The 10,718-nt window shown below is 39.7% G+C and overlaps 1 protein-coding gene across 1 annotated transcript in view; it reads right to left on the reverse strand.

Moving 5' to 3' along the window:
* Positions 1-1,794, reverse strand: part of GRXCR1 (glutaredoxin and cysteine rich domain containing 1) — a 94,239-nt gene extending 92,445 nt beyond the window's left edge. The window contains exon 1 of the mRNA XM_059682660.1: positions 1,411-1,794. Coding sequence (XP_059538643.1) covers positions 1,411-1,794 — 384 coding nt within the window. The remainder of the gene's footprint in view (positions 1-1,410) is intronic.
* Positions 1,795-10,718: the final 8,924 nt, after the last annotated feature.

The following is a 10,718-nucleotide window of genomic DNA, read 5'->3' on the forward strand; positions in this document are numbered from 1 at the left end:
TCCTGGAGAGACCAGAGAATATTCTGTGGCGATGATGATAGTGATGATGGTGAAACTGATGCTGATGGCCAACATTTGTGAATACCTACAATATGCTGATTACCCACATTATAAAGAAAGAAGGACTAGGCTGGGGGGGAGGGAAGAGGGACTGATTCAATATCAAAGACTTTGAGAGACCTCTGCTAGTAACCACTATTTTCTTCTTAAAGTATATTGGAATGTGGTTAAAGTATTAAAAACTGACAGTTTCATTTCTTTCTCCCCCCAAAAGGGCAATGGAATTATGCATAGAAAAATATATATGTAAATTTTATAAGCTAATCTAGTACTAAAATTTACTTGGAATTTTTTTTCCCATTTCCTATTTGCAAATTTATAGCACCATCAAAATAAAGCCATAGGAGGAATATTTGTTCTCTTGTAGGTTTTGAAGATTTAAGGTACTTATTTGTAATCTTTCTAAATACTTCCTTTGAAATAAAAAAAAATAGTCAAGTACCTTTTTAAAAATCCTTTCTCTAGCAGCTTTATATAATGTCAGGCATTAAATAATTCACAAGATATCATTTTATTTAAATACTGAGAATAATATAAAATGGTATTACAATGAAAAATATTGGTTTGCTACCTTAATGATAGTGACAATGAATTTCATTCCTGAATCTGATCCCTATTTTTACCGATGTTTCCCGGCAATTCCAAAAACTGTCTTAACATTAGATCATTGCCACGGGCCCAGGATCTGAATACCACAGTCCTACATCACTGTGCAGAATCTATCACATTTTAAGGGAGATTCTTTACTATAAAATCTGTATCTCAGTCTGTACTTTTATAGAAGAATAAATTCTGTAAGTGCCGTTCTCAGAGTTCTAGAGAGCAAATTATTGGAGAAATGCAACTCCGATGAGCCTGCAACCTCCTCAGGAATGAGAGAGGCAGAGTTAGCCTTCCTCTCTTTACAACAGCCAACTGAATCCATCCCCCCTGAGTGCAGCACTCAGTCTTTTTCTGGTTTAAATACCTACACAAGTAATGATAAACACCAAGCCGGTGTCTTAAGGGTGATAAACCAGAAATTAACTTCTAAGTTTTGCTCAGATGCTTTGAACACTATAGTGTGTCATTTTTTTTCTTGGTTAAGAAATAAATATGTTGTTTTAGTCATTACACACTGGAAGAAAAGACCCCTTCACTGGTAGAAACTTGGCTTTGAGAAGTCAATCTAGTTCGCTAACGTAATAACCCCGTTTTGAATCAGTGGCTGTAGAGACAATATCTTAGATGGGAAAGTGGCTCATGAAGTATGTAGGAGCCATGAATAAGAGGCTTTAAACTGGAGCGCAGAGGGGTGTGGAGATGGTGAGCCGGGAGCAAGTTCAGGAGGAGCGAAGGGCAACGACTTACCTGCAATACTTTGGTCAAATTGTTAAACAGAGCTTGGCCGGCACTCACTTTGTATTTGACGCCTCTGACTGTGCCATTTTTGCTTAAAATGTTGACCCTTCTGGTACCAAAACTCTTCTCGCTGGCGGCCCTCGCTAACACCAGCAAGTTATCCTGGTCGTTCTCGTGCTCGTCACTTTCTGATCCTATGTGGCCATTTTGCTGTCCATCAGACTCACTTAGTCCATCGATGCCGCAGAGACTGGCACATTCGGAGTCCAGGGAGCCTGACGGTTGCCCATCTTCATACACCTCCTTCAGAACTCGCCCGCTGTGGGACGATGCGATCCGAAACCGGACTTTCCGTGGCCTGTCACTCTCCGGCTTCATCTCCCTTTTGAGCATGATCAACAGCCACCCACACAACAGGTCACATCATTCCCGACGCCCCGACCCTGCATGAGTCCACCTGCCACATAACGATATCAGGACGTAATTCTGGTGACAGCAGCACTCATATGAAACTCACATCGAAAGGAAAGGAGATTCCCAAGAACTTACAGTGCATCTCGGCTATTAATAATGAATGTGTATGTGTGTGTGTGTGTGTGTGTGCTATGGTTACCTTTAAACTAAAACCTGCAAAACGATCCCAGCCGTTAAATATTAAATAGCTCTGGTGGGCTCTTTAACAGGACAAGTGCAAGAAAGCGGCATGCAATGAAACAGAAAATAAGTAAGGGCAAGGAAATGAAAGACTTGAACTTCGAAGCCAACAGGGACTGTTGAAAAGGATCTTAGTGACAGAAGTATCTCTACAGTTCACGGTCCAGAGTGGAGGCCAGAGATAAAATAGGGAAACAAATGTATTGCATCGGAGATGTCACAGTCTTCTCACAGGGCTAATTTCCTCTGTATTTCACTCTCAACCAGCAGTCTTTAAAAAGGGCAGTGAACATGCTATTTCTGCATAGAGCTCTCATTGCTAGTTCTTAAATCATTGATCAGACTTTACCAGCTTTGTATACAGTGAATTTGCAACCTACATCGTTATGCACAAGGGGCTTTTCTAAGGAATAATTTTTTAACAGGCTGTGAAAAGAGAGAACTTTCCCACTTCTACTAGTAGAGAAACGTTCTCTTGGACAGAGGGAAAGGTTTGGAAAGGAAACATATGGAGCAATGAAGGAAGAATGGAAAATCCCTGAAGCCAGCCAGATCAGCCAAAGCAATCCAGGTGATCAGCATTGATAAATATTATACCCAAATCACCCATGCATAGAGAAGAGTCCGCCTTATGCTGTGCTCAGTGTATTTTCTGTCAGGTTGGCAGGCACCTGAAGAACCGCGAGCGGTAGAGAGCCATACTGAAACTCCCACTGCAGTGAGGGCCCTGGCCTGTCTGCGTCTCCAGAGAGAAATGAAGCAGCTGGCCCGCCCACCACCCCTCAAGTTTTTTCATGTTTACAGTTTTAACTGATGATGACCTTAATTGATACCTATGTTAGAAAACGCAGAAAATAATAGCACAAAGCTGGAAAGTCTCTAATAATCTCACAAGAGATGTTCATCATTTTGTTTCCTCATCTGTCAAAGAGTTTCTATTTCATAGAGTGGTCTCAAAGATTAAATAGAGTGATGTATATGAAATGGTTAGCACGCTGCTCAACAAATGATAGCTATGAATTCTTTTTTTCTTTTTTCTTTTAAAATATATTTTATTGATTTTTTTACAGAGAGGAGGGGAGAGAGATAGAGAGTTAGAAACATCGATGAGAGAGAAATATTGATCAGCTTCCTCCTGCACATTCCCCACTGGGGATGTGCCCGCAACCAAGGTACATGCCCTTGACCGGAATCAAACCTGGGACCCTGCAGTTCGCAGGCTGACACTCTATCCACTGGGCCAAACCAGTTAGGGCGGTAGCTATGAATTCTTATTTGGTTACTTAAACTAGCTAAATATACATACTGTTTGGGGATAGTGAGAAGAATGGAACTGGAAAAGCATAAGTAACTGACAGGGAATAAAGGCAACCCATTCTGTTTTGGGTCTGACTCTAGGGCTTCCAGATTAAACCAGCCTGCCACTACATAGATCCTGGAGAAGGGCTCCCAGTTTCCAGCATGCTGTATGTCTCTGGACTGAGAGTTTAGTGTATCTAAGAGCTGTGCTGGGGCAGGGAGCCTTGGGGCTGGCATACATCCTTTCACTATGGATCCTGAGGGGGCATAGCTGTCTCAGACTCCTGGGGCTGCTCAGCTGTGGAATCTAGCATTTCCATTTTATAGTTATACCCCAACTCTCTAAAATTAACACAAGGAGGGTAAATAGAGTCTACAGAGCAACAGCTTCCCAAAATAAATTTTTACAGTTCAATTTTCATCTTTGATTCCCCAATGGATCTTGTAAAGGATTTTGCATAACAATGCTTAGATAAATGTTTGCTGAATTAAAATTAAATAAGTTAGATTTTAAAGTCAAAACAAACTGGCCAAAACCGGTTTGGCTCAGTGGATAGAGCGTCAGCCTGCGGACTGAAGGGTCCCAGGTTCGATTCCGGTCAAGGGCATGTACCTGGGTTGCGGGCACATCCCCAGTGGGAGATGTGCAGGAAGCAGCTGATCGATGTTTCTCTCTCATTGATGTTTCTAACTCTCTATCTCTCTCCCTTCCTCTCTGTAAAAAAAAAAAAAAAAAAAAAAAAAACTGACATAAGGAGAGAGGTAAATAACAACTAATATGATTACTTCCATCTCTTTTTGTCCTGCTTCCAGTCCAAATGCAAGGTAAGAAATAATGTATTAACTTTTCGGGCAAAATATCTCAGTCAATGCTATTGGTATCATAAGAGGACCATCTACACTACATAAGAAATTGTTGAATGCTGGACAACAAATAATATACTCTGCCTACAGAATCCAAGTCCCAGAGGAAATGAAAGAATCATGAATCAAGTTTACCTGTTAAATGGTGTTAAAAACTTGACTTAGCTGCCTTCAATTTACAAAAGCCAAGTGACTCAAACATCCAGTCCACTTCCCACTTAATAAGCTTAAACTTCATTCTCAAGCAAGAAACAAGGATTTTTCTATTTCCTCTTGAATAATGAGTTTCTTATGTATCATGTGGGTAAGATTCTTCAAACTGCAATACAGAAAAAAATCACTTTTATGTCCTTCTTCAATCAGATTGTCACTGTCTATAGAATACTTATAAATATGCCTTATGGTAAAAAAGATTTTTAAACTAACTGCATTATTACTCTAAGATATTGGTATATGGATTTGATATATTTTAATTCCTAAAGAAATGAGATAGTCAGTGAATGGAATTATGTCTATTCTTATCCTATACATGGGGAGTTTACTTCTTAAATTTCTGCTTGGAACCATACCCAAAGCAAATCCAACTGCTGTGGGGTGGGAAAAAGGTCTGAATGAACATGGCACTCAAGAGTAAAGACTGATGAATAAACCATCAAAATTACTGAGTCAGACCCAGGGATACTCAAGACAGCCTACTAAATATAAAAAAGACCCAGTGTTTATCCTTGAGATTTTTCCAAAATCAGGACAGAAATAAGAGAACAGAGACGTTAAGTCACAGTCTTAGAAACATCAGCCTAGTTCTTCAAATCAACAGCACAATAGAATGTCAGTGCTTCCTGTGGCAGCCTGGGAGTGTAAATCCCTAGAGTGGCAATTTATTTTTCCATAGTGAGAATGTTCTGGTGGAAAGTATAGAAAGATCCTTCAGGATTTCAAATCCATTGAAATAAAATGACAATCCTCTCAGAGCCTACCCTGTTGATAAATTTTTCTTATTCATTTTAAATTAATGAAAAAGCAGAATGTCAAGAGAAACATACAAGTCTGGCTGAAAATATATATATTTAAAAAATGAACAAGAAAAGAAATGAGACAGACTTCCTGTCTTATTCTTGTGGTTGAACTTTTTTAAATCAATGAAATTTTAACACACATTATGTTTTATCAATAAATGCCATACATTTAAAATGATTGGACACTGCCACTTTAAAGTATCACAAATTATAATTTGATTTGTGTTGTATTTTTTTTTTCTTCCAAGAGCATGATGATAGAATGAACCCCTGGGAAATTCTAATTCTATTATCCTATCATCATCGTTGCCAAGGTTACAGAGGACTGTTGATTCTAGTGTCTGAGATGAAGGTTAAAGCTGGCAGGGAGAGGAAAAATGGGGAGACAGCAAGATATGAAAAAAACCCTGAGTTAAATTAGAGATCTAGAGATGTTTTTGGCTTTCTGGTGGGATTGTAATCCTGAGTCCACAAATAAACTAGAAAATTATTTAAGAGCACTTGAGGCCAAAAAGAGGCCAAATTTCCCCTAAAGAGAGGCATGATAGAATACGAATTGTGAGCTCTGTGGCTGAAAAAGCACATCATCCCAGAAGCTCAGCCCCCTCTCCCAGAGTCCAATTATACGTTGTAGAGAGGGCTTTTGTAGATATATAATTTTTGCATCATTTTTTGCAAAGTGAGTTAATGCAGTTTCCAAAGCATTAGGAACTCGATGGTAATTTGAGTGATTTGGCTTAGGTCAGCTCTACGTGCAAATAGAATATTTTTTTCTGTATGACTATAGAAGTCATATTAGAAGCTAAATAAAAATTATTTAAATACTTATATTGGCTGTCCACCATTAGAAGATTTGCACAAAGGGTATTTGAGATAACCCTTGCTCTCAAGGAGTTTGTCATCTTTAGGGAAACAAATTATGATTAAAATTAAATTCGTTACAGTTGACATACAATATTATATTCGTTTCAGATGTACACCCCAGTGATTAGAAATATCACCAAGTGATCATCCTGATAAATCTCATACTCATCTCACACATACATAGTTATTAGAATACTAGAGGCACGAATTCATGCACCAGTGGGGTCCCTCGGCCTGGCCTGCAGGATAGGGCCAAAACCGGCTCTCCGACATCCCCTGCGGGGTCCCAGATTGCGAGAGGGTGCAGGCCAGGCTGAGGGACCCCATCAGTGCATGATCGGGGCCAAGGAGAGATGCAGGAGGTTGGTCAGCCAGGAAGGGACTACAGGAGGACTCCAGGGCATGTCCAGCCTGTCTTGCTCAGTCCCAATTGGATGGACCCCAGCAGCAAGCTAACCTACCAGTCGGAGCATCTGCCCCCTGGTGGTCAGTGCACATCATAGTGACTGGTCGACTGGTCAACTGTCTGCCTCCTGGTGGTCAGTGCACGTCATAGTGAGTGGTTGAGCGGCCTTAGCGTATCATTAGCATATTATGCTTTGATTGGTTGAACGGCCAACCGATTGACCAGACACTTAGTATATTAGGCTTTTATTATATAGGATTATTGACTACTAGAGGCCCAATGCATGAAATTCGTGCAAGAATAGGCCTTCCTTCCCGCAGCTGCCGGCACTAGCTTCGGTCTGGCACCCGGGACCCAGGCTTCCCTCCAGCCGCGGCTTTGTCCAGAAGGACATCTGGAATGATGTCTCAAATGATGTCTGGTCTAATTAGCATATTACCCTTTTATTATTATAGATATTCCCTATGCTGTACTTTATATCCCCATGACTATTCTGTAACAACCAATTTGTACTTCTTAATCCCTTCACCTTTTTCTCCTCTTCCTCCAATCCCCCTCCCACCTGGTAACCATCAAAATGTTCTCTGTACCAGTATGTAAAAGCTGGGAGTCTCTTGGAAGATGCAGTTGACTCCAGGGGTGAACCTTGCTGCTTTGGGACCTGGGGATTAAAATGAGATGAAGAATTGAGGGGAATACTATTGTCCCTACCACTGCAGGAAAACTCCTACGTCTCTGACTCCCTGGAGATTAACAGTCATTGTGGTGTGGACATTGTGGCTTCACCAGGGGCAGTGGGTATTGATAAGCACAAGCAAAGGGGGGAAAGCACTCCATACAGGGCTGTGTAGTTTTCCACGTGAGACTCACTGAACCCCCTCTTCCAGAAATAATTCTGGAGGCTTTAGAATTGGGGACCCTAAGTCCAGCCCACCATCAGTTAAAGATTCAGAGCCACAGTAATTCAGGAAACATTTGTTCTTTCAGGCTGTGGAAGCCCACAACATGTATTTGCCCATGAATACATGTGAAAGACTCAACCTGAATGCTGTTTGGGTAGTTAAAAGGGAGACATGGGGATCTTTTGGGTGTTCCCTACCATATTTCATAAATCCTAGGACATGTTTTTTCAAATGTTCATGTCTCTGAAATTGGTGTGCAGATCACTCAGTGACAGTCATGACATAGCTGGCATCACCTGCATATGAACACCTTGGAGGAAAGTCAGAGCAATAGCAAAGCACACACTTAAATAACGCTGCGTCATCAGTGGCCTTGGCTGCAGGAAGGGCCGACTGCACTGTGTGAAAAAGCACACACATCGAAGATGCTGGTGGAAAATGATTCACAAGAATAAACTCTGGGAACACAGTTAGGAATATCCTAATAAATTTATTTTACATTTACTTGCCTTTATATGTATACTTAAAAGTGATGTAGAAGAGCACGCTGTGTATAAATACATCTACAAGAGCTTTTTTGAGGGAGGGTGGGCGTAAAGGGGAGAGACTAACCAAAGGACTTGTATGCATGCATATAGGCTTAACCAATGGACACAGGCACCAAGGGGGTGAGAAGGGGGTAATGGGCGATAAGGACACATATGTAATACCTTAATCAATAAAGAAAAAATAAAGAAAAATAAGAGTTTTTTCGATATGTTTAAATAAAAAGTTCGTGACATTAAAATATTGTGCCATGATTAAATTAGCAGGGCTTCTTCATCCGTTCTCAATGGTTCATAAAATAAGGATGTATCTTCCAGCTGATAGCATCTTAGATTCAATGAAATATGGGCATATGCCACAATGTTCACATACACATAACCTTTAACCTTTATTTAAAGCTGTGCAAGATCCCAAGACAAGACCTTCATTCCCAGGAAAGAGGCATCTTTACTAGTCAGGAAAACTCAGATAGGCCATTCGCTATCTGCTGTCTCCACAGGGTCACCTTTCTATCTAATACAGTTAGCCTCAAAGGGTCTTCCAAGATTTTCCACTCCCCATATACATCTTGCCCACTACCCTCTTCCTTTTCTTCCTCTCTGTTCTCTTCCCAGGGTCCCAGTGCTCCATGTATTTGTCCCTCCATGTGGTAACAGCCACTGAATTGGGCTCTTCTCACCCCACTGTGGGAACAGGCTCAGGGCTTTCAGAATAGAGCACCTCTGAAACCATGTTCTCTCATCAATATTAATCACACCTCATGGCACAAATGTAATATGTTAATGCTACTGCGGTGGGTGGGGAGGGGAGTACCTTCTGGAAAGGTGAGAATGAGAAGGAATGAACAGGGTGAAACCAGCAGAGAACACTCCCTATTACCTTATTTAATCTTATAACATTCCTGAGACTAGGGGATGTGAAACACCCATTTGACAAATAGGAAATGTGAGACTAAATGGTGAGTCACAGATGAACTCTAACATGGACCAATAGAATGAGCAGGTAGAGCAGCACATTAGCTGTGACTTACTTTGGGGGGAAATAATCTTTTATTTAATTATAATAGTAATAAGCAAAGTGTGTGTTGATAATGATTCCTCATATATGTTTACAGATGTTTATTTATGGAGAATTTATGACGGCTTAGTTACAGAGGGTGTAACTTGATTTCAAATTAAAATAGCAATCATTATTTTTAATTTATGTTTACTCTACCCAATTCTTATAGGAAGTACAAGAAGTTTACAAAAATGCATACCATATAGCAACATAAATTTAAAGCAATTAGAAAAAGGGAGGCATAGAAAAAATTAAAAAGGAGATAAAAATTACCATGTCCAATCTGCAGATTTAAGAAAGTGAGGCACAATCAGATAAAATTATCCCAAGTTCACTGTTTATCCCCATTTAATGTCCTATATAAATGGAATGTTTGAGTTGAAATTGAATGCCAGTAATCCTTCAGAAAGTCAGAAAATCAACACTCATTTTCAGACTTTCACTTTTTCCCTTAGATATCCCATTGCTCAATTTCCCAACCCATTCATTTATTCAGCAAGTACTTCTTAGTACTTCTCATGTATTCAGCACTGCCCTTGGCCCTGCCCACACATTGATGCGCAAAGCTAATCCTCACCCACATAGAAAGTGGCCTGCTCTGCTTTCTCTTCCAGTCATTAGCCAGTTCCAGTACCAACAGAGAACAATTTGAACATGAATAGTTTAACCTCCAAAAGTTCCCAAGTAATCACTCATGTTTAAAATGGTAGTACTCTAAAAATAGTGTTATTCATGGAAAAAAAATCTTTGTTTCAAGTAAGTACACAAGAAAAACATTAGACATTTCCTAGTGTACAGTCTGCCTTGAGCTCCCTTATTAAGGAATATATTCGCCCTTCATAAATAACTTCAATCTGACTGTTCTGGTACAAAGCAGAGTGCAGAGCAAGTGATATCAAAAGAGAGTGTTTTCATGGAAGGTTATTTCATCTTTTTTCAGAAGTTTTCCTCATCCTCTACATAAAAGCTACATAAAGCTCAGACATAACACAGAGGAAGGGAATGGGAATGGGAATGGGGGAGTATGGGGGAAAGAGGCAATTTGCATGGACCAATGGTGATAGAGAACCACGATCAACAGCTTATGATTAATTTACCCCACTGTAACCAGATAATGGATGTGTGATTATCTGATAGTTGCAATGTTGCAGCTAGTTGTTTTTTTTTTTTTTTACTTATTCTATGCTTTTATGTAGTTTCAGATGAATATGTGTTAGCTTCATATTTAATAAATAAAGCATAGTTTTACTCACATTTTTCAGTTATATTTATGTGGGTTTAATTTAAATACAAAAAATTACTGTTTTAATGCTATAAATGGATGAGCTTTGACAAATATATACAGGAATCCTTAGATTTTTAAGTCACTTGCTTAAACCAGATCTTCCGTACCAAAATCCAATGCTTTTTCCACTCCATCAAAATACTTTTAAAAGCTACCTCAAAACTCATTCATTTCGCCTTGTATTTCAGAATACATCATGGCATTTGTTTGCCTTGAAACATTAATTACTATAATAAAAGCCTCCACAGAACTCCTGTGGGAGGACATCATTAGGCATGTCCTTTGTTCTGTGAAACAATTGAATTGAGTGAAAATAATTTGGGGCAGTGAAAAAAGCAGAGACTAGACAGGAAATCAGGACACCATGAGTCTGACATTTGCTTTAGTAAATGTTAAATGACTTGACTTTTTTTTTTTTTTGT

This window comes from Myotis daubentonii, chromosome 1 (genome assembly GCF_963259705.1).
Source record: "Myotis daubentonii chromosome 1, mMyoDau2.1, whole genome shotgun sequence".
Classification (NCBI taxonomy): domain Eukaryota; kingdom Metazoa; phylum Chordata; class Mammalia; order Chiroptera; family Vespertilionidae; genus Myotis; species Myotis daubentonii.